The sequence below is a fragment of the Etheostoma cragini genome, chromosome 13 (genome assembly GCF_013103735.1).
Source record: "Etheostoma cragini isolate CJK2018 chromosome 13, CSU_Ecrag_1.0, whole genome shotgun sequence".
NCBI classification, from domain to species: Eukaryota; Metazoa; Chordata; class Actinopteri; order Perciformes; family Percidae; genus Etheostoma; species Etheostoma cragini.
In genome coordinates, this window is record NC_048419.1 from 13027374 (window position 1) to 13051148 (window position 23775).

A 23775-nucleotide genomic window follows, 5' to 3' on the forward strand; every position below is an offset into this window, starting at 1 on the left:
GGGGGGGTTAAAAGTGTAAACAAATCCGATCATAACTCCAGCAACCAGACGCATCTAGTAGGCTGTTAACGGGCCTGGCGTTTATTCTCTGTTTGTGTTTGTGCGATTGAAATTTTCGACAGATTTGTTTCGACACCAAACTTTGGCGACATGGACGCGCACCGTGGCGCGCCTCCGGCCGGGCAACAAGTCGTGCACGTCCGCGGGGACTCGCAGACTGAGCTGGAGGCCCTCTTTAGCGCCGTGATGAACCCCAGCAAGTCGGACAGACAGCCACCCTCTCTGCCCATGAGGATGAGGAAACTGCCGGACTCTTTCTTCAGGCAGCCGGATTCCCGAGGCCACTCCAGACAAGTACTAAAAACTGCTGCTAACTGCACATGCTGGTTTACAGAGCACTCGCGTGACCACACACCACAAACATCAGCTACATGGAGTACAGTAGCCCTGCAAGACAGAGTGACCAGAATAAAAAGAAGTCCTCTGTAATACAATCCACTTCTACCTGCCGTGACAGTAGTGATAACAATATATAAATTCCATAATAGCGTACCAGAGGGACAAAATATTAGCAACACTCAATCCAATAGTCCTTAGTAAATCAAGAGATTTATTAGATAACAGTTAACAATTGTTTTCCTTAATACTAAATCTTCTGATTATTTTCTTGATTATTTGATTGTGGGTGTATGAAACAGTGACCGTTACAATTTCCCACAGTCCAAGGTGAAGTCTGCTTTTATTCGACCAGCAGTCCAAAACCTAAATTTATTCAACTGACTTTCATTCATGTATGACTATAAAAAGCATCAGATCCACACACTTTGGGAAGCTGAGACCAGCAAACTTCTAGTATTGCTTATTTGCTTGAAAACGGACTAAGATGATAATCTGGTTATCGAAATAGTTGCAGATGATCGAGATTTAGCCACTCAATGTGTTTGTGTTGTGACAGTTCATCAGACAAAACCAGCCCTTTGAAGAAGTCACCTAGCCTTAGGCTTTGGGAAATTGTGGTGGACATTATATACTGACATTTAATAGACTGAACAACCAATTTTTGAAAATAAGCAATTGATATTTACATGCCTGATCTGTCTGTCGTCAGTGAACTCTACAAGTTCCACAAAGGTAGCATGAACTGGGCTGCTTTACTAAATGGTCTTACATTTCTCTGGGCACTGGTTTTGTTGAGACTATAAAATATGTTGTGGATATTTGAGTGAGGGATTCATTTGGACCACTATATTCTAATCCAGTTTTCCATAATTGGGCATGTCGACTCTCCTTCTTGCCACAGTAAACACTGTTGTCTTATTGACGAATGCAACAGCTGTTTAGGCAGCAACTATCCAATATTCCAGAAATTGCCTCATACACTAAACACATTACATTCTAAGCACTTGAAAATAAGCAATTAGTTAAATCGACTGCTGTCTCTCAATCCCATCAAAAACGTATTTTAAGTATTTTAAGGTGTTTCAGATAAAGAGTTTTCCCCAAGAAACCCACTCTTATAAATTAGCATAACAATATATTAATTCATGAAACAGTGAAAACTTAAAAAAATATATGTACTGTATATCTAAAGTAAAGCTGCCAGTTTAACTGTTATTCCTCGCAGCGTTTTTGCATTTTGCTTTTGCACTAAACCTTTTCTTCCTGCTAGTTTATGTTTTAGGATTGCTGTTTGTTGCACGTCAAGGGAGTTGTTAACCCTGCTTGTTTCTCGTTAGGCCAGTTCAGATGGAGGTGTGTGCGGCACCCTCACTCCTCATCACGTCCGCGCCCATTCCTCGCCTGCATCCCTCCCCGTCAACTCACTCTCCACTCAAGCAGCAGATGTAGCAGCGATCATACCTGACGACGTGCCACTCCCCCACGGTTGGGAAATGGCCAAAACGCCTACTGGCCAACGATATTTCCTCAAGTAAGGTCTAACTTCTGTTTATCAATGTGTTTGATATGTGACACCGCAGGTTACTTGAAGGGTTTCTACTTAGAAAAACCCAAAGATTCGGGCCCCATCTTGTTCTAACATCTACATTTCTGTTGCGGCAAAGATCTGGAGAAAAGACCATAGAGAGAGAAACACAGAGGGACACAAAGAAGTGTTTATAGCTGCAACTACTGATTATTTTTAGTTGGTCGAAAGTGTAAAATACCCTTCACAGTTTCCCAGAACTCAAGGCAATGGCATCAAGTTTTTGCTTGTGCAGAAATCAAAGAGGTTCAATTCAATAAAACGTTATCTAGATCATTAAACTGATTAATTAATCAATCATTGGGAGCACTGGGAGAAGATTTCTGTCATGTTACAGAAATAGACTTCTTGATTATTTTTGCTCAAGAAGGAATATAATTAAAAGGGAAAGGGAACTAAAAAAACAGACATGTAGCAGTGCAGATTTAACAAAGGACTCAAACTAATCAGTTGCATGCAAACAGAAAATGTTCCAACTAGTTTTGCAACCCGTGTGGTTTCGCTCCGTTTCATTCATGAGAGCACATGGCCTGACAGCTCACACTCCTGTCAAAGGCTACTGGTAGTACAGGTAAAGCAAGTCCAAGGTTAAAACGTGCCTCGAGCTTCTCATTCATCAAGTTGCAGTGGTGTAACCGATAAAGATACGTTTAGACTTGTTGTGTGTTTGCAGTCACCTGGATAAGACAACCACTTGGCACGATCCTCGACTTTCGCAGCTTCAGTCGGCTGCAGCTCAGCATCCCATCACTGGCACTCCGGTCCACGCCCACTCTCTCAGCAACCCAGCACCCACTACACAACCACAAAACATCAATCCAGAGACAGGTATCACTCTGCTTTTTAATCCCTCCTTATCAACAGCCAATTTCTTTAAAAAGCACAGACACTGCTTTTCATAGTTCAACCCCATCAACAGTGGGCCAGGTCTTTGCTGGGTGTGATTTCTTCAGGGTTTTTCTTTTGGTTCTCTTGGTTTTCTTTTACATCCGTGGCTCTGGTGACTTTGGTGGCAATTATTACATTCATTCTGTAGATTAAAGCCAAGGCTGAACTTCAATGACGTCACCCTGATGGAAACAGCTGTAAAACATGAGAGCATCCCACTAAATTGGGAGAAATTCTAATTGTTAGAAAAACTGGTGGTGAAAACAATTCAAACAGGTGTTTTTCTTATTTAGATACAGGCTTTATAGCTTCCTAGCTATTGTTTTGGGATAAATAGCACTAGTTTCAAACTTTTAGACAGTTGGTTTACCCAATTTACAAAAAAACATGTTCTTATTTAAACTCTGTCATATTTTTTTATTTTTGCTTTCATAAAACAGACACAATAGAGAGCTGAAGAGAAATGTGAGAAGACATGAAACAAAGGTCCCTGGCCTGTTAGGATGCAATCACATGGTCAACGTCCTAAAGGATAGGTTCACAATTTTTCATTGTCTTAAAACAATAGTCGGTTGCCCATATGGACACTGAAACAGGTTTTGCTTGTTGTAATAATTCCTCCTGTTCATACTGGATGTTAGTAGATCCTTTATTTAAGTGATGAGGGACAAATCTAAAGTCCTAGTTCTGTGCAAAAACTTATTAAGGTAAGATAAGAGTAAGCTATCCAAATTAGCCAAAACATGGATATTTTTCAAAGTTACTGTCTTTTTAGTTCAAAATTCGACCGTAATGTTACTGTTCCTCCACTGCAGCTCAACAAGGAAACAGTTGCTGAAATCTACTTTTTCTGTGGATTTTCACAGACACTGGAGGCATTTCAGGAAGTAATTTCCTCATATCTGTTATGAACAAGTGGAATGATTACAGCAAACCAAAACTGTTAAAATGTACACATTGGCACCTAAATATTGTTTAAAGACAAACTTCATTGAATCAGCTATAATCAATATTACAGAATGTTATCATCCAACTCTGCGGTTCCCCTCAGCTCTACAGAGCAGTTTAGCATCTTTCAGCTCATTGTTTTGGTTTTCAAGCCCACAACCTCACCGTCTTGGCTTACTCCCACTGCTCCTGAACCTGCTTTTTTGGATGCAGCAGGCCAGAAATAAATCAATGCCAAAACGTTTGAATTAAAATAAGTGTTTTTGCAGAAACATGTTCCAGTCACTCTGGATAATCCACACACCTCGCTGTGAACAGTTTTCATCAAAGCTCCTTCTACTCAATATTAGACCGAATTCGTAATTTGCGTAATTAATAATCAATAAAAAATAATGTGTGGATTACCCAGAAGAATGGGGACAGTGGTTCTGTAAAGAGATGTTGGCTCTTGAATTTTGTAATTGTAATTTGGCTGAACGGACCCTTTTTAAGAGTAAAACATTTTGAATCCCTTTTTTTCTACTTTATATTGATTTACTGTAGTTTTTACAATCTCACCCACTGCATTCAGGCAAGTTTGCATAGTTTAGTACATTTTTACTCTACACAATATACTACACTGTCACTACTTAGCCACTAACATTAACTTCTATTAAAAAAAATACTAACTACAAACTAGAAGCCACACAGGTATTAATGGACATGGGCCAGAATTTTACTTTTCTACTCTCAACACTCCATGCACTCCATCCACCATTTGCCTTCTCACTGTGTACTTTCACTGCTGTTCAGGTCCACTGCCTGAAGGCTGGGAGAAGGCTGTGACTGCAGATGGAGAGGTGTACTACATCGATCACATAAATAAGACCACCGCATGGGTCGACCCGCGTCTAGGTAGCACACTATCAAATTTGTGTCTCCTGAATTGACAATTCTTGTTTGTCAATGAGAAGCATTTTGTTCCAATGTCCACCATCAAAAGTTGCTGCAAACTAAAATAAGAAAGATCGCCAAGTTTCCCTCATATATGTCATTGCTGAAATGTTTAAACTCTTGGAAACATTTACTTAACTGTCAAAATGTTCTTTTTTTTTTATGTTCCAGCTCAGAAGATGAACCCTGGCATCCTTGGCTTGGCTCTGCAGCAGAGGCAGGAAAAGGAAAGGCTCAGATGCAAACAAGGCCTCCCCCAACAAATCACACAGGTCAGAGGTTAAACAAAACTACTGCCGCTCAAAAACTCTAGCATTTCTGGTTGTTATCAACCAGTAATACCAGTTGTATTAGGCTGTATATTCAGTTCAGATTTAACAGTCATTAAATCCTTGTTTCATGTAAACACAGTTCTTCATGAGATTATATAAGCATGTGTGTGTGTGTGTGTGTTTGTGTTGAAGGAGGCAGGAGGAAGGAACCAGATGCCCGGTGGGATGGACCATGACAGGAACGCACAGACACTTGTCCCTTCTCTGGATGTCCGAATCAGAGCCTCGAACCACGAACCCACACTTAATGGGTGAGTTCATGTTTGATATTATTTTCATGTACTGTAGTATTCGTTTTATTGTAGTGTTTTTTGTCACAACGCTGTGGTCATTCATTATTCATGACTTTACTTAAAGTAAAAACAGTGTGAAAGTGGATATTCTTTAGATTACTTTTACTCAAGAAACGTAGGTTTTCATTGATTATTTCTACACTTTTTCTGTTACCCTAATAGTAACATCTGTAATAGTAACATCTGTAATAGTAACATAATCGAGATCTTTCAATCTCGCTGCCAACAATTTTCATTAGAAATCTGTTAGAAAGTTGTGCCAGTGAAAACTAAGAGCTATTGAGTGTACTGTCCATTTTAATGCAGTTTTTTTTACAGGTCATTACAGTTTTTTAACAGATGATATTACAAAGGAATGTTAACACATGTGTGTTCTTGTGCAGCGCTCACTCTCGCAATGAGAGCACTGACAGTGGCCTGAGCGTAAGCAGCTTACCGCGCACGTCGGACCACATGTTGAGTTCTGTGGATCACATGGACACTGGTAATACATGTACACACACACACATCCACACACATTCACACAAAGTGATCATCACTCCACCAAACATAGATAGATAGATAGATTTATATATATATATTGATCACAAGCGATAGGAAGCCGTTTATTTTAGGATCTTAGAGTATATGTGTCACACATTTAGTCAGTGATAATGGTTGATATTGGCTTATTCAGCTCTCATACTTTAATGTTTTTATCTTAAAACTTACAACAAGGGGGCTGCTTTATTAACTGTTTGTAAAATTTGACATTTGGACTGGCCTTCCATTAGTTATAGGGTATAAAGCATAGTGAAAAAATAATTTCCTGTCAGTCCCTGATTTTGAGCAAATGCTAGGGGTGGGAATCACCGGACGCCTCCCGACACAATATCATCACAATACTTATGCCACAATATGCTATTATTGCGATTTTAAACCTATTGCAAAATTCTTTCATATGATGTCCCCAAAAAGAAACTTTTTCAACATCTGTTCTATCAAAAAAGATTAATTTATCAGTTTGTTCATATCACTTCAATTTTATTGCAGCAAAATGGGATTGTCAAGCAGACAAACTGACCAAAATGTATATAATGATAGCTCGATACTTGGTGCCATTGTATCGATACAGTATTGCCACTGAAAATATTGCGATACTATGCTGTATCAATTTTGTCCCCCACCCCTAGAAAATACCAATCGAAATTCCTCCCGGCTCACTGGACATATCTACTTCTCAACAGTTCCGTCGTTTTTATATTCTTCTCTGACTTATTCTAGGTGATTCCGGCGACACGTCCTCCATGACCCTGCAGGAGTCGATGCCTGTGCTCCCGATGTCTGAGGGCGAAGAGCTAATGCCTTGCATCCCCGAGGGTCTCAGTTCAGACCTTCTGATGGACATGGAGACTGTTCTCTCTGGGTCGCACATGGACAGAGACAGCCTGCTCACCTGGTTATAGACACACCCAGCCACCGCCCCGAAAAGGGTTTCACGTCAAATCTTCAAACATGACTTGAGAGAATTCTGAAGAATCTTTGGCTTCAAAAGTGGTACAGAACAACATTACTACTGCTGTGTGATGGATACCTAACACTAATCGCACTATCACAGAAGGTGGTAAGCTGCTGGTGTTCTCCTCTTTTTGGTCCTGGTTTTACAGAGATGCATGACGGAGCATCCATATTTTTACAACACTCCTTTCCTTTTAGTCATCAACCTCGGATGATGCTTTCCACGTCTTTGGTGAAGTGTGTCACAGCTAATTTTAGTCATTTTGAGTACAGCTTTCTTTTATTATCCCCACTTGGTTAATCGTAATTGTGGCAAACATTTAAAAACACAGTTTCAAGTCCATGAAGTCTGCATGTCACAGTTACATAAATGTAAAAAAATATGTGTTCAAATAACATACAAGTTACTCAAAAGATATCATATTCACATTGCCCTCCTTAACCTCATATAGCTTGTGAGATAAAAGAGCAACATGTGGTCTTCCGATGTTCTTCAGGAGCACCAGGCCTGAGAGCAAAAGATGAATCAAAGAATTTATCTTGATTTACACTACATTGGTTACATTAAACCAAAAATCCCTGCTCAAAATACTCAAATTTCACATTACACTGCTACACAGAAACATCAGGGGGGAGAGGACGCACCCTTGTGGTAAGCCAGCAGAAGAACACTAACAAGATTGTTAAGCTCAAACATTTAGTTACACAAGCCAAAAAACAGTATTATAACTGGTAAGTCACTTAAAAGTCTGTGTGGAATACCGTTGAGGTTTTCCATAATTAAGTAAAGGAGGATACTCTTTATCTTTGGTCACAGAGGAGACTTCTTTCCTAACAAATGCCTGTCAAAAGCCTTCACAGTTAGAGAAATAAAGGGCTTAGTCTTAACTTTGTGCACTAAAATGACATTAAAGTGTATTTTTAGGATTTCTCTTTAAAGAGAGGAATGCTGGACTATGAAGAGCATGTCTACAGTAAATGAACACATGTTCAGTATAATGCAATCCAACATAACACAGCGTTTCCCCCCCAAAAAACACAATACATTTATTTAGTAGATGGAGGCCAAAACCACCGCCACACTAGCTATATGGCCTTTGCTGTGTCAAATAGCTTATCTGCTCTTTTTCCCTTGAGATGTATTTTATTAAAGTGGTTTCATTTGATTAATTAGCCTACCACCACACTTAAAACCCTGCAGGAAAACACTGCTATAAAATCACAAAGATACTAATATTCGGTTGTTGTTAATACTGTTATAGTTTTTGTTGTTGTGTTGGATTGCATTTTATTGTTAAGTGTTCCTGTCATTTTGTCCACTCCAGCATTGAAAATAAGCTTCACAAAGGTAGTATTTATTGGAGATTGTTTTATTGGATTCCAGGATTTTGTACAGTTGTAATATTATTATGTGCACCTCTTGTTTAAGAAATGATGCCACATAGTTGCCATCAGGGCTTGGACGTTATCTCTCCTTTGTCTTCAGCAGAGATTTTAATTCCGAGTGGCTCTTACACTGGCCCAAATCATAAAAGAAAAATATTCAATTAATAACTTTTCTCACTTTTCCTACTATTGGTTTATACATTTCTCATAATTTTCTTCTTCACACCTTAAGCATCTATTCATTCAGTGGCATCATATGTTTGTTTTTTTCCACAGAAAGACAAACAACCAGTAACTGTCTCAGCCACATTTTTAAGTTTTAGCTCCTAAACTACAACTAATACGGTACAATATTAGAATATTCTTTTTTTGAGGATTCTCTAGCAAATGCAACATTTTATGTTAACTCATTAATGAACTAAAATTAATTAATAATAAAAAACACAGTAAAGTACAATCCCTTTTATGCAAGTTTTGAGGATTCTGCTAATACATTTTTGTATTGTATGGATTAGATGCCTGAAACAATAGTAAAAAACACATTCAAGTAGCAGAGCAGCGTGATTGTGTTCAATAACTAGCAATGATGTAAAATGTATTTCTTGTAAATACACTAAAGACTGCATAATCACTGGTTAAAAAATAATCCTGTAATAGTCAGAGACATTAAGATACAAGTTTGACACTTAACAGAGTAAAAGGACCTGTTGGGCCTTCTCAGAAAAGCAACATACTAATTGCAGATGCTGTGTTCTTGGTATATTTTGTTCTAACTGCTAGTGCCATCTGGTGCTGTTATCAATCATCAGTAAGGGGAGATCTTTGATTCTCCACTTTTAGTTAAACTATATAATAAGTATATCATTCGTTTTTATCCGCTGGGTTGTTTCTGCAGTGTGTTTATATTTGATCTGAATATGAAGCTGTTGATTATTGGTGGTTCTTCTAACCAGCTTCATTTTGAGTATTCACAGTATTTAGAGGTCAAGTCTTCATTCACAACATCTCCAAATAGAGAGCAAAGTCACCTAATCTTTTCTAAACTAAAGTACCCTGGGCCTAGAGTGACTTACTGTTCATAATGCAACACACTACCTATAGCCTTTTATTTATCTTAGCATGCATGGCACTTGCTATCTATGTTTTACATATAATATTGTTTATTATCCTATTTACAGGGAGTTTGGAGGCAATCAGACTTGTTTTGTACCTTTGTATGCATGTGCTTTATATAAATATATTTCTTCTCACCCTCACTGTAATCATTTTAAAGAAGTTTCAGTTTAATAAACTTTTAAATACACCTGGCAAGTATTTGTTTCTTGTGATGTGTCTATTTTGGATTGTCCATTTTATTCATGTAAAACTACACCTTAATGTCTTTTTGGATAACCGGTTTCTATTGTGTTTGTATTTCTTTTTACACTGTGTGTTATTGAAACTTTGTAGTTGGGTAAGGCAGGAAGTGGCACTTTTTAAGATTTGTTTCGGACCTTTTATAACATGCGACATTTCATACTGTACATTTATGGAATCTAAAAGTAACACCATCCTGTATCTAAGCATGACTTCATCAAAAAAACTCGTGAAAAATACTTCTTTGAATATGAGAATACTTTCAAATATTTATAATTATAATAATAAGCTAAAAGGTGAGGTTTTTGAGCGTTCCAGGATGGGGAATTATATGAAAATCACCCAGAGGGGACACAGGTAGGCTGGGACAATTTTTGTCACCCACCCAGATCAGAAAGGTCCCTAATACTCCCCTATGTGCTTGCTGACACGTCATAGGGGAGTGTTTATTGCAGGAAGGAAGTTAGAAGAAGTACTACTACACTAACCCATTGGAATGCCCTGAGTCATCTGTCTTTCATCTGACTCGTCTCTCACAATACGTAAGTATTTTGTCTTATGAGAATACTAGTTTTTTAACAATGACAAACTTGGATAGTCTAGGTTTTTAACTAGAATATTAAAGTTATTGCTATAGTAAAGACAATTTCATATGTAGTTTATATAAATATGATCATTGTTAGCTTTGTTTGAAATGTAAAAAAAAAAATTGTGTGTTTAATTTATACTTCCACTTTACAACATGTCAGAGGGGAATATTGTACTATTTACTCCACTACGTTTTCTGATAGCTGGAGCTACTAGTCCACAGATTTAGATTGTACAAAGAAAACATATGATCAGTTTATAAACTATGATACTGTGCTATGTAGATTTAACAGTCCAACAGTAAAGTGGTAAAAATGGGCTCCACCTCAACCAGTTGATCATTCAAATGCTGCTTATGTGTTAAAGAATCTGTAATAATATTGCAATATTTGATATATAATAACAATAATAATAATAATATAACTCCCTGAAATGGATAATTCGGCTCAACAAGTACTTTGACTTTAATAGCCTACTTTAAGTAGCCTACATTTAGCTGTTAAAACTTATGTACTTTTACCCAGGTCAAATCTTGAATGTAAGACTTTTACTTTGCAGTAACAGAGTATGTTTACACAGAGTTATTGCTACTTTTACTTAAGTAAAAGATATGTAGGCTACGAGTATTCTTCTGTATGTAATATTAATATTTGTAGGTAATTATTATCTGTTCACATACAGTTTTTTTTGTGATTTGCAGCAACAAATGGAGGTTTTGATTAATTTTTATATAGTTAACAAGTGAATAACATTGATTCGATGATGACAGAAGTAATACACTCACAGTATAGGCTACACATTTTACACATACAAATATGTCTAATAGATCATTACACGTCGCTCAATAAATCCACACTCCTCTTTACAAAATATATGGGTTGGATAGGTCCATTTTTTAGAGCAATCGTGACAAAATAAACAGTTTCGGCTTTAGTTCGGGGTTTAATTAATTCGCCTATATTACATAACTTCCTTAGTGTTTGCAATGTCCTAGTTTCCCAGTACATGACAACAAAAGCATTCCTGGCACATATCGTGCTGATTATTGATTTATGGATGTTATTGTAAACCACCTGAACACTGGGACTTTTTAACCTCAAAGCACGCTGCTGGGACTCGGGGATTTACCTGAGGTTTTTTTCTGTTCCATTTTCATTTCATCGATAACCGGAAGCACAGAGAGGCGGTGGTGTCTAGTGACGACAAGCTCAGGGACTTTCCGTACCGTCTGCGAAATGGTGAGTATGTCATGGGACTGGAAAAGACTTGCTGTCTTATGTATTGTCTCGTGTGTTTGCGTCACTTAAACCAGACCGTTTTATTGTCCTTTCTTAATTAACAACAAGAACGCGGAGTAAAGTCTGACAGTTGTTAGCCATTAATATAACGTTATAGCCGCTAACGTTAGCAAGCTAATGTCTGTTGATCCTGTCACGGTTTCTGTGGGGGCGTTATTACATAATTCGGCAACTGTTAGCAAGCTAACTGAATGTTTTAATGAATGTTTTATTAAAAACATTCCGAAATAGTCAACGACATGGCTAACGTTAGCTGAAGCAAAAATAAACCACAACATTACCACAGCTAAAACAGGAAATGCGAAGAACCCTAAAAGCCAATTTTCTTTTTCAAAGGAAGGCAAAGGCAGAGGGTCCTTCTCGCCCTCTGATTGGCTGGTACTCGCCGCTCGCTCTGGTTCAGTTAGCTAGGTCAGAGAATGTTTAGTAAAAAGCAGAGATCTTCAACAGGGGGTCCTCGGGGTCACTGCAAGGTGGCCTCCAGATTATCGTCATAGAATATCGTCATTTTCAGATATTAAAATGTCTTTACATAATTGTTACACAATATTAGCAAATATAAACCACCACTTACTAGCCTATAGGTAAGCTAGTCACTAAGGCTATCCACAGTTACAGTTGATCTTAATATTATTGTGCCACATTTATGTTTAACATTAAAACATGAGTTATAAAATCTTTCCAATTGTAATTATTGATTTAATAGCTTGGTATTCTATTGAAAATATATATAAAGGCTTTAGGTGCCCTACACTTTATTGTAGGCCCAGTTTAATATGCAACTTGATTTTCTACAATATATGCAGTAGAGGTTCCCTGCTCCATCTCTTTTAGTTAAGGGATCCTTGGCTTAAACACGTTCTGGGATAAAGGATCTTTGGTTGGGTGAAAGCACCGTCTCTGGTTAGGTTATGGTTAGAGGTTAAAATCGTCCATGAAGAATTTCTAGACCTACATGAACACAATTCAACATTTTTCTGTCTTTTGTTCCCCCCCCCCCTATATTTCTACAGGTCCTGCTATCATTAAACTAAAGAAGAGCGTCCATTATCCTTACCAAAGAAGGATTTTATTTTTTATATTGGGTTTCTGGTAATCAGTTATGGCAACTTAAACACCTACAAAAGGGATGTCTAAGATGGGGGGAGGGATTTGAGAGCACATACCCCTTGGTCTGTGTGTGTTTGTGTGTGTGTTTGTGTGTGTGTGCTGTGAGTGTGATTGTGAGTGTGAGTGTGCGCGTGCACGCTTGAGACATTTATTTCATTTCTAATGTTGATACACATAATCACATGCCACAAGTTTAAGTTTGAATGGTTAGATATGTCTGTGCTAAATATACAAGATAATAAAGTGTGTACTGATCCTGGGTGATCCGACCTCAATATTATGCAATACTATGATTATTGAAGTAAGGATGCATTTAAATTACTTTTTTAAAATAGCCCATCCTTTTTCCCATCCACATTGAAGTTTCAGCAGTTAAATGTTCAGAGGTAGTACTTTCTACTAGGTACAGGTAAAAATGGATCCAGGTGTAAAGTATAGGTTATACAGTATGTAGGGAATGGGCATCTCAGGCATTTTGTGTCCAATACTGTGTGACGGTGGACGCTAGACTGGTAGTTTTGTTTCTTCTGCACTAAGTTTCACACTTAGCAAAACCTTAGTTTCTTTTTTACTGTCTCTTCACTGTTTCTGTTTTTGATTTGAGAGAACCTCCCACCCCCTCTGCCCCCTGATCTTTAGTATAGTACTAATTTCTGTTGCATTTTGAGTGAGTGTAGGTGTGAGAAAGCGAGACCATGGGTTTTCTCAAACCCCTCTCCCTTGAAAAGACATCTCTTTTGCCTTCATATTTCTAAACTTAAATTCAAAAATGGAAACTCTCGTTCAACTCAAAAACAACCCATTTTTGATGGGGTTGTGTCGCAGCGGTCCTCCACCTGACCTACAATATGATAACTCTTCAGGTACCAGTCTCTTTAATTCTCTTAGATATCTCTTAGATATATATATATATATATATATATATATATATATATATATATATATATATATATATATATATATATATATATATATATATATATATAAATTAGATTTTTTTGTATCTAACTTTCTGATATGTTCCCATCTCAAGGACATGTGTCAGTATGCTGTCGTTTTCATCCCCAGAACTCTTCCGCATCTCTACCTTTGCGCGATTCCCAGCTTCGGGAGTCACAGAGCGAAGTCTGGCAAGGGCCGGCTGGTTCTACACCGGTGTGGGCGACCGAGTGCAGTGTTTCAAGTGTAACGTGACGGCAGAGGGTTGGCAGGCCGGAGACTGTCCAACAGAGAAACACAGACAACTCTCTCCTTCCTGCTCCTTCATCCAGAGCCTCCCATCTACAGCCAACCTGCTCTCCTCTTCTCACTCCGCCTTCTCCCCTCTCCGCATTGCCCCAGCCATACCAGTAAGATCACTACAAGTTTCTTAAGAATAACAGATATATTTTATAGAAGAAACTTAACCCCTATATCGTGGAAAATCAGAGCTGAAAATAGTTCAGTTTTTGAGGACAGAATCTTTAATTGACATATCAGAGAGTGAGTATACTCCAAAGTGCTTTTATATAAAATGATTTGACTACTGTAATTGCCTTTTCAGTAGCATTGAACTACCTGAGTAAATTTGCAATATTTTACCTCTTTTACTTTAGATTTCTGGTCCAGGCCCAGCTGCTCCTAACCCGACAGTAAGCCAAGGGGAAGAGCCAGTTGGCTACCTAAATATGGGCTTCACTGCTCCCCCACCCTCCAGTCCACTCAGCTCTCGCGGTGTAGAGGACATGTCCCACCAGAGACCAACGTGCCACAACCCCAGCATGCGCAGAGAGCAGGACCGCCTGGACTCCTTCCATCCCTGGACACTCTCCATCATAACTCCCGCTGAGCTTGCCAAGGCGGGCTTCTACTACCTGGGCCAAGGCGACCGAGTGGCCTGCTTCAGCTGCGGAGGACAGGTGTGTATCATCACAGGGACACGACCCAGGCTGCACTCAGGGAAAAGGTTTACATGTGTGAGTACACAGGGTGCAGTGTAATTATCTATGGGCTGTAACTCAGGGGGATTCAGAGGGTCTTGAGAGACCAAGCTAACCAACTCTGTGCCTTCTTCTCAGTCACGTTCAAAAACACATATTTTAGAGGTCCTGTTCATTTTGACTGGATTGATTATCATCAGACTAAAGTACATCCACCTTACAACCAAAGGTAGCACCAATCAGGTGTGGTAATTTCTTGATGTTACTTTTAATGACTGAAGTTTTTGTTTGTATTTGCAGTTGAGTAACTGGGAGCCAGGAGACAGAGCTGTATCCGAGCACCAGAGGCATTATCCAAACTGTCGCTTTGTGCGGGGGGACAGAGCTGACAATGTTTCGCTGGCCGGAGCTGCAGTATCTGCATCTGGTGGAGTAACTTCTCAACTGTCTTCAGGAGCCCCGACCCTCAGTAATGTGTCCAACCCTGCCATGCAGCAGAGCGACGAGAGGCTGCTCACCTTTGTCAACTGGCCGTCTCGCATCCCTGTCAGGCCCGACCAGCTGGCTAAAGCTGGTTTCTACTATGTAGGTACGGACAATATCAAAGAGACGAGCTTATCAGCGCTTTTCCTTATCAGACAGTGACCTGATGAGGAGAAGCACCTAGCAGCTAGAAGGATGGCGAATGTTTGACTTTACTTAGGTGGCCAAAACTCCAATTGAAAGATAATCTGGGTCCATGTCTGCGATATCAACTTTTTATAGTGATAATAAGGAGACAAAAAAATATATATATATTATTTTCTCTGGCATATATTAATTTAGTAAAAACATTTGCCCCTTCCTTGGGAAAAATACGAAATCTTACTAAGTTTACATGCATTTTAGGACTAAAACAAAAACTATGCCCCCAAAAAGTCTGATTTAATGTATCTTATTTTATAGCAAATACTTGTAGAGGGCATAGGTGGTATTTAGAATTTTTCCTAAACAAAATAATACTCAAATTGAAATTTTAAAGCTGCCATTGAAAAGGTCCCCAAAGTCTTACACATGATTGATTCATAAGGTGCAGATGAAAAGTTGAAATTAAATAATTTATTTGGGGGGTGTCCACTGCAGACAGGTATTAGTCAGTATCAGTATGTGTCCAGTTTTTCATTTGAGCTGGAAAGTCCTGATAGAAATCTTTTGAGGAGCACCTGGTTATAAACATGACCTCATGTTAACACGAGATATATAGCATTCGAAATGTGGTGAGTTTACTACCCGAGGTTTCAAGCAAAAGAGGAAGTGAAAGATGAAATACAAGTCATCTTTACAAGAATTATGATTTTCTCTTTTTATGAACCCATTCCCCTAAGTCAAGTCTCTTGTTTTCCCCGTAGGTCGTAACGATGACGTCAAGTGTTTCTGCTGCGATGGGGGCCTGCGATGCTGGGAGTCCGGAGATGATCCTTGGGTGGAACATGCTAAATGGTTTCCTCGGTAAATGCCGTTGTTTAAAATTTGGTTTTATTGGTGATTTTTTTTTTAATTTAATGTCAAAATGTGTCATCCAGAGCCCTTTGTACTGTAGTGAAAGTAAACACGTTTGTATTCTTGTACCTCTGGTTGATTGCAGGTGTGAATATTTGCTCCAGGAGAAGGGACAAGAGTTTGTTCACCAGATCCAGGCTCGCTTCCCCCGGCTCTTTGAGCAGGTCAGTAGAGAGCAGCATAAATATATGTTGGTGGTTCAAATATTTGGCATAGAACAAGTCATTTAGATAAAAATGCTTATTTTCTGTTTTGTCACCAAAAGCTTTTAACAAATGGAGACAGCAGCTCCAGAGAGTTTGTGGATCCACCTGGTGAGTTTGAAATTATTTGTAGTTTCCCAGTCTAAATGGAGATTTAATTAAATGTAATTATACATTATAAAAGGGTTTAAACACTCTTAAATGGAAACTTTTCCGAATAGGATAACAGGTTAGGAAGTCCTATCACCCAGCCAGACATCTCCACCCTCTCTTTCTCAGTGGTTCACCTCGGTCCAGGAGAGGAGCGATCCGAGGACGCTGTCATGATGAACACCCCTGTGATAAAGTCGGCTTTGGAGATGGGCTTTGAGCGTAGTCTAGTCAAGCAAACAGTCCAGAGCAAGATCCTGACCAGCGGAGAGAACTACAGGACCGTCCAGGAGCTGGTTTTAGACCTGCTGAGTGCCGAAGACCAGAAAAGGGAGGAGGAGCGAGAGATGCTGGCGGAGGCTATGGCATCAGGTACAGCTGGCGCTGAAAATATGGATGTCTCTGCGATGCATTGTGCATGAAAATGAATAACCATGAATACCGGTGTTAGCTGTGCTATCAGCTGCTCTCAGGCCAGTGAACATTTGAACATTTTTTATTATTGTCTTTGTTTCAGATGGTTTCACTTTTGTGAAGAGACACCAGGCAGCGTTGATCCAGCGTCTGAAGAGTGTGGAGCCAGTGCTGGAGCATTTAAGAGAGCAAAATATGTTATGTAAGTCTCTCTCTTTGTGTTGTGAGAGTTGAATACCTATTAGAACATCTTTTAAAGGTTTTCTTACTCTACTAGTAGAAATAGGTGTTTGGGTTGTAGGATTTAGTGTTTCAACAGAACTATTTCTGTTCATAACTGAAACTTAACTTGTAACATACACTACCAGTCACTTAGAAATTTCCATTGCACTCCATTATTATTGCATTAAAGATCAGCCACCCACTCAGATCAGCTGGTATTTTGTCTATATTGGAGTGGAACGGAAATTTGTAATTGACCCCGAACGTTTGAGCGGTAGTGTAGGTGCAGGGACTTTTCTTAGCTGTTATGACTTTCAATAAGCTAAACCCATCAGGGTCATCAAGTTTTTTCCCCCAGGTAAATGGTTGTTTAAATGAAATGCTTAATACTAGTCCTACCCGTAAGTTACACTTTGTATTCTATGTCTTCATGTCTTTTGGAAGATTCTTTGGCATTGTTTAACAGCCAGCCTTTTGTCTGTGCCAAATATCCACACACTGCTCACTCTTTCAGGATTTGATATCGTCATGTAAGATCTTTTGTGAATGGGAGGCTGCTTGTTATACTTCAACTTTATTTTGTTTAAAGCGTAAAGCTGATTCAAATTACAAGTGTCAAGCGAGTCGAGCTCTACCAATTAAAAATCACTTATTTTTATTTAATTGTATGTCTACTGCAATCACATGATACTTTATTGATCTTCAATGATAAATTCCCTTAGCCTACAGACATCACACATACATCATAACAGGACATATGCAAATGAATTATATATCTTTCTGAATCATACAACCCTAAAATTGAATTGAATTGAATAGTTCTAGGTTTATTTAATTAAATAAAGTAATGTCAAAAGTTTTCCCATGAGCCTGTTCGGGATGCATGTTATAACAAGCAGTCAGTGGAATTTTCAGTATATTCATTAATTTCATTTTGTTAAAAATGTACACTGTAGTTTAATGGTTAATATTAATCATTCAATATAGAGGCTCATCAAAATTAAAAAATCATGACAGACGAGCAATGATTCAGCAAACTAACGTTTTTAAGAATAACTGGAGTGATGATTATGCAGCTGTAGCATCTAGTCAGAAACCTCTCAATTATAAGTAACGCGTCCCTGTGAACCTGCAGCTACCGAGGAGTATAGCGGTCTTAAGGCTCAGACGTCGCCTCAACAGCAAACCGGCAGGCTGATAGAGCTGGTCCTCAACAAGGGAAACGCTGCAGCCGAGGTCTTCCGCAACTGGATCCAGAAAAACGATGTACACTTGCTCAGAGATCTCATGGGTGCGTCTGTCCCACCACACCACAGATTTTCTGACTGCACTTAAACCACATTTGATATATTTGGCTACTAAAGGTTCAGTGTTTATTCAGATAAACTTGTACAGAAACATCAACCTGGACAAGACTAGGAACCAACAATACTGTTCGAACTGGAGCTTAGTGGTTTAGTTAAGTCCAGACGGCATCCACAGCACAAAGCATGTTCTGTCCTGAAAGCCCTAAAGAATTAGCATAAGATAGCTCTTATTTAGAGTATGTTTATTAGTCTAAGCCTAAACTAACTACATGTTGTCGTTCACATTTTCAGCCCAATCAAATGAAGCTGCATCTCCAAGCCAAGATCTTTCAGGTATAAAGACACACCTGAGCCTTAAGCGGGATTTACTATCACGCCAATTGAATGTTTTGTGCATAATTGTTTTAACAGCGAAGCACTTTGTAACTTCTATTTTACTCATCTTAAACTTAATTTCGACCCCGTGATGTGAAGTTCCTAAATACATATGTTACATTAAACCATTTGTCAAGTTTGTAATGCAATTCATTTTCTGCATGAACTGCAGGTAATTAATTAAAATGGTTAGTTTTACAGAACTGTAAAACTGTAACTCTCAATTTTAATTTTGAGATTACCAATAACGTAACCTGTTTGAATACTGTATATAACTAAATAACTAACTGTATAGAACAAATAAGACAAGCAAAAATGTAGACCGACATGTTGGAAGATGAAAATAAATGGCAATCTCTTTTTCTTTGCAGACCTCCCCATGGAGGAGCAGCTGCGGCGCCTGCAGGAGGAGCGTACCTGCAAAGTCTGTATGGATAAAGAAGTCAACATCGTCTTCATCCCATGTGGCCACCTGGTGGTGTGCAAAGAATGTGCACCATCACTGCGAAAGTGTCCAATCTGCAGAGGCCTGGTTAAAGGCACAGTCCGCACCTTCCTCTCATAAACAAGAGTGGCATTTGTGTAGAATGTAAGCAATATAAAATGTATTTATCGGAAAGCGCTTGAGGGTTGTTGTACATCTTTTTTTGCCCCTATGTAACTTATCTGTCCAAATTGAATCCTTAGAGGCATTCTAATATCACCTGCTTTCTACATAATCTAAATAAACAGCTGACAGACAGAACCTAATCTGATAGACTATTGAATACAGTTAGTTGTACAAGACACTTTAATATCTTGATGTAATCTTAACAATTCTGCTGGCATTTATCACTAAGTTTGGGTTATATTTACTGTAACATGTTATCAGTTAATACAATATGGAAAAAGTACAACAAATATAATCAATATTCAATCCAATGAACTCATCACATTCATCTCAACTCACCAAAAATGTTAAACAAGCCTTTAGTGTGTTGAGTAATGGCGTAAACTACAGTAAATCATGGTTACAGAAACAGCTCCATAAGCTGCAAAGGATTTTGTGAGCTGAGGTGTTAAGTAATGTTCTGTAAAAAGTCTCAATTTAAGCAAATTAAGATAATTTGTCACAAGTTGGGCCTGCAATGACGGAATAACCAAATTACATCAACTACAAACTAAACTCACGTTAACTTTGCCAACTTATCTTTAATGCAAGACTTTGGTTTTAAGTTTAGAAATTCAAATCAGTTTAACTACTTTAGCAAGTATAAATGTAAGGCATATTCTTTCTGTAAAACCTCACGTTTAAACTGAACTGACTTTAGTGCATTACTTTGTACTCCAATGTAACTACAGCTATTGTTTTTCCTATTTTAAATAAAACTGATATATTCTGTCCTACGTTGAAGTTTACATTTATTAGTCCCTTTTTTCATACAGGTCAGTAACATCTGGTGATACAAGTCCTGCATTTCCTTCGAGCTTTTACACCAGAAATTGGCAACATGGACAGCTGCCAGTTTACTAGTTCACACTTGCGGTTATTTATTAAGTGAATGTAGGGAACAATAAACCTGGAACCATGTACTCTGTCTCTTCCACTCTAAGCATGTCTTTTCACCAAGTCCAATGTAACCGTTAGGCATGTAGTAGACAACAGCCGTAAAAAAGACTACTACGCCGTTAAGTGATTACATGTCAAAACTTACTAGCTTTTGATTACATGTCAAAACTTACTAGCTTCTTCTGGTCAATCACATGTACAAAAGTCAAACTACGCTTAATTCCTTGATTGTTTTTTTTTTTTTTTTTTTAAAGGTAATTCTTATGCTGCTACTAATACTAACTTTGATGCCTGGTACATGCTGTCTTTATATTAGATTTGTGAAAAGGTTCTTTGAGCATGCTGTGCATGATTATCTTATAAGATGGAGTAAAAAAAAAAAAAAAGAAATTACCAACCGACAAATGTTTCTGAAAAATGTAAATACTCCATGACCGTGGTGGTTAAAGGATGTAACACCTCATGTATGTGCCCGTGTGTGAAGACAACTCACAAACACAAGGACACTGAATCTGTTGTAGTTTATACAAATATTTATTCTTCCACAAGTGTCTTCTGCCACAGTTTAGATGATGCCAATCTGTAGAAGAGAACAGGACATGAATTACGCTGTTCATCAGAGTGAATACATCTGTACCTGCACCATCTGGCATCAGTGGTTCCTTTGAATGCATCATGGACATTCAGACATAATAAAAGTTTACATCACTTGCACAGGATTGACAACTTACAACCATTAAGTTGAACTAGCTTTTAAAACCCCATTTTACACTGTTAAATGATTGAAAACTCACCTTGTTAGCAACATCCAACGCATCGTAATCTGGTGCGAGACGGACGTACGCCTTCTTCTCACCGTCGGGTCTGAACAACAAAAAGGTCAAAAGTCAAATCTATGCTATCAACAAAATATTTACAATGGGAGAAGTAGTTTGAGTACCTATGTTGACCACATTAGGTCCAATATTCTACCCGCAAATTATGTTTAATGTGTCCTGTTTGGAAAGGTATATCAAGTCCTGCAATCTGAGTTCAACAAAGCAAACTTTAAACAAATGTAATAACTGAGTAAATATACCACTAAGTCATATTCTGGCTTGAATTATGAACAGTATATTAAAAAGGACAACATGAAACATCTAGCTCAGCACGGTTTAACATTTCTACCTGATGAGTGTGTTGACTTTGGCGACGTCGATGTCGTACAGCTTCTTGACAGCGTGTTTAATCTGGTGTTTGTTTGCCTTGACGTCCACAATGAACACAAGTGTGTTATTGTCCTCAATCTTCTTCATGGCGGACTCTGTTGTCAAGGGGAACTTGATGATGGCATAGTGATCCAACCTTCAGAAAAGAAAAATTAGGACCAAAGAAACATCAGATCCAAAGCATCACTTTTCTGATCAAAGTCTACAAAACAGACCTATAAATATCTACAAGTATTTTACAAAATCTTCAAAAATGGGCCTTTGCTAATTGTTCTAAAGTAAAACTAAAATATTCAAAGCTGGGTGCATCAGTAGTTTATAAAGCTGGAATCACACTTTTTCATACTTTGATCGCTTTTACCATCATGTGCACCAGGTTTATTCCCTGCATTTTTCAGCAGCATGCGGTTAGCAGTCACTGTAACTCACTTGTTCCTGCGAGGAGCACTCTTGCGGGGATATTTGGGCTGCCTGCGCAGACGAAGTGTTTTAGGGCGACGGAAGGTGGGAGAAGTCCTGATTTTCTTCTTCCTCTGGCTGTGGACACCCTTGAGCACAGCCTTTTTGGCCTTCAGAGCCTTTGACTTGGCCTCAGTCTTGGCAGGGACAGCTTAAATAGAGAAAAACCATCGGTTAGACTTTTGGTCAACTGATCATCTAGTTTGTAATTTGGTACTAACCCAAAAGACACTTTGATTGGTTGGAAACAGAATCTAGTATATTATTTCATATGTTGTACTCCGCTAAAACGAGTCCTTAGATTAGGTTTGTAGCTGGCCGGAGTTTGCTATTCCCTTTAAGACGTGCCACTGAGTATAACTGCATAGTCACTTACATGCTAAGACATTTAAATAAACTTTATTTTATGTATGATGCTAACGTACAGATGACATGTCTAACGTTCAGTGGTGTAACGTAATCAGACTACTAAAGCACATTTTCCTAGAGAATTAAGTTTTTGAAAATTAAATACTGGCATACATATCCATATATAACGTTAGCTATATGGTGACTGCTTCAATTCACTGCCTCGGATGTGTTGTGTGATTATAGCATGAAGATACGATTAACATTAGCTAATGAATACATGAACTTTAAAGATCGCACGTCTTAGTCACTTTACAGGAGCACGGTTATCAGCAACTTGGCTATTATCACGTGTAACGTTGGCTACTAAAAAAGCGCCGCTGAAGTGCAATAAGTGCTAACATCACTAACGTAACCCCTCTATCAACCTATTAGCTATATAACAAGCGCTACTAAGACATCGCCTAGCTAGCTAAAACGTTACTAAACTGCAGCATATGAAGTAATCAGGACGGAGTAATAGCTGTAACTATAGATATAGCTAAACTCGGTTTTGGTGAGCAAATGCTAACATGCTTATATTAGCTTAGCATCACGTTCTGACATACATGCTATGGGGACGATCTGTGTTATCTACATAGTTGGACAGTTAACAGAAATATCCTGACATTACTTAAACCACTGTCCGCTTAACCTTAAATTTCGGGCTCCATTAATAAATCTCAGAGGCGATATAATCGTGAATTATGTGAGTTATTCATTAAAAATCATTAGATTGACAAACCTTCCTTCTTCACCTTCGGTGCCATGTTGAGAAAGGAAGACTATTCGGGGTTTCCTGCCGTATAATGCATGGGCGAGATCTCACAGCCGATGTATCGCGAGAGCTAAGAAGGTCCTCTGTCTGGAATCAACACTCAGATGCAGATTGCGGATGAGGCCTTATTCTTACTGCAATAAACTCTTTGTTAAACTATCTGTATATCAGTCAAATTTGGAATGATAAGCTTCTGTTTTTGGTGGTGGGGCTACTTTTTTTTGTACAGATTTAATAATATAATAGGACGTGATGATGTTAATACAAGAAGGCTGTAAAAGCTTACGTTTGATATGGCACTGCATATGCACACCTTGTATTGTTTTTGTTTTTTAATGAATAGTAGCCAATTTGAAGCAAATCTGGTTCCCAGATAGCTTTCTTCACTTCAGACTGCCACACCAGGTTTTTAATCGTAAAAGAGTTAACTAGGCTTTTGAACGGATTAGCATTACATGCTAGGGGTTGAACGATGAGTTGCTCTGTGAGTTTTTTACTTTTCCCACATCAAAGTAAGGCATAATAAGGTACCATGTAGAAATACAATTTTTTTTAGCTAATTATATTACTTAAGCTATATGACAAATTTACTGCACTTATGAAAATTAGTAAGTTGCAAAATCATTCAACTAACTTCCATTAAGCAAACATA

General features: G+C 38.4%; 3 protein-coding genes and 1 non-coding gene across 5 annotated transcripts; 2 read left to right on the plus strand and 2 right to left on the minus strand.

Annotated features, from left to right (window-relative positions):
• Positions 1-8: 8 nt before the first annotated feature.
• On the plus strand, positions 9-9572 carry LOC117955172 (transcriptional coactivator YAP1-like). 2 transcript variants are annotated; one of them, XM_034889437.1, is made up of 8 exons: positions 9-354; positions 1737-1930; positions 2658-2812; positions 4613-4714; positions 4925-5025; positions 5218-5336; positions 5762-5862; positions 6642-9572. In XM_034889437.1, the coding sequence occupies exons 1-8, from the start codon at positions 151-153 to the stop codon at positions 6821-6823; spliced, it is 1158 nt and encodes a 385-aa protein (XP_034745328.1). In that variant the 5' UTR covers positions 9-150; the 3' UTR covers positions 6824-9572. The 2 variants fall into 2 exon arrangements, with proteins under 2 accessions (XP_034745328.1, XP_034745329.1); XM_034889438.1 differs by lacking the exon at positions 4613-4714.
• A 1788-nt stretch (positions 9573-11360) lies between these two features.
• birc2 (baculoviral IAP repeat containing 2) lies at positions 11361-20135 on the plus strand. The gene is made up of 13 exons (XM_034889420.1): positions 11361-11443; positions 12517-13476; positions 13682-13962; positions 14209-14511; positions 14833-15121; positions 15921-16020; positions 16157-16235; positions 16337-16385; positions 16554-16796; positions 16942-17040; positions 18196-18351; positions 18659-18700; positions 19114-20135. The coding sequence occupies exons 2-13, from the start codon at positions 13383-13385 to the stop codon at positions 19305-19307; spliced, it is 1929 nt and encodes a 642-aa protein (XP_034745311.1). The 5' UTR covers positions 11361-11443; positions 12517-13382; the 3' UTR covers positions 19308-20135.
• A 671-nt stretch (positions 20136-20806) lies between these two features.
• Positions 20807-23196, minus strand: rpl23a (ribosomal protein L23a). The gene is made up of 5 exons (XM_034889456.1): positions 23091-23196; positions 21929-22109; positions 21459-21635; positions 21086-21155; positions 20807-20871 (listed from the first exon to the last, which is right to left on the minus strand). The coding sequence occupies exons 1-5, from the start codon at positions 23113-23115 to the stop codon at positions 20857-20859; spliced, it is 468 nt and encodes a 155-aa protein (XP_034745347.1). The 5' UTR covers positions 23116-23196; the 3' UTR covers positions 20807-20856.
• LOC117956173 lies at positions 21802-21873 on the minus strand. Its single transcript, XR_004659198.1, has one exon. It is a non-coding gene; the product is annotated as a small nucleolar RNA Z17 (small nucleolar RNA).
• Positions 23197-23775: the final 579 nt, after the last annotated feature.

Excerpts from the sequence above, each read along its gene's own strand:
- rpl23a (XM_034889456.1), bottom strand. The coding sequence starts at position 23,115 with ATGGCACCGAAGGTGAAGAAGGAAG. Across the intron at positions 22,110-23,090 it reads ACCGAAGGTGAAGAAGGAAG|CTGTCCCTGCCAAGACTGAG; the intron begins GTTTGTCAATCT and ends TCTCTATTTAAG. Across the intron at positions 21,156-21,458 it reads AAAGTCAACACACTCATCAG|ACCCGACGGTGAGAAGAAGG; the intron begins GTAGAAATGTTA and ends TTTGTTGTTCAG.
- LOC117955172 (XM_034889437.1), top strand. The coding sequence starts at position 151 with ATGGACGCGCACCGTGGCGCGCCTCCGGCCGGGCAACAAGTCGTGCAC. Across the intron at positions 1,931-2,657 it reads GGCCAACGATATTTCCTCAA|TCACCTGGATAAGACAACCA; the intron begins GTAAGGTCTAAC and ends GTGTGTTTGCAG. Across the intron at positions 5,337-5,761 it reads CACGAACCCACACTTAATGG|CGCTCACTCTCGCAATGAGA; the intron begins GTGAGTTCATGT and ends GTTCTTGTGCAG.
- birc2 (XM_034889420.1), top strand. The coding sequence starts at position 13,383 with ATGGAAACTCTCGTTCAACTCAAAAACAACCCATTTTTGATGGGGTTG. Across the intron at positions 16,021-16,156 it reads CATGCTAAATGGTTTCCTCG|GTGTGAATATTTGCTCCAGG; the intron begins GTAAATGCCGTT and ends GGTTGATTGCAG. Across the intron at positions 18,701-19,113 it reads TCCAAGCCAAGATCTTTCAG|ACCTCCCCATGGAGGAGCAG; the intron begins GTATAAAGACAC and ends TTTTCTTTGCAG.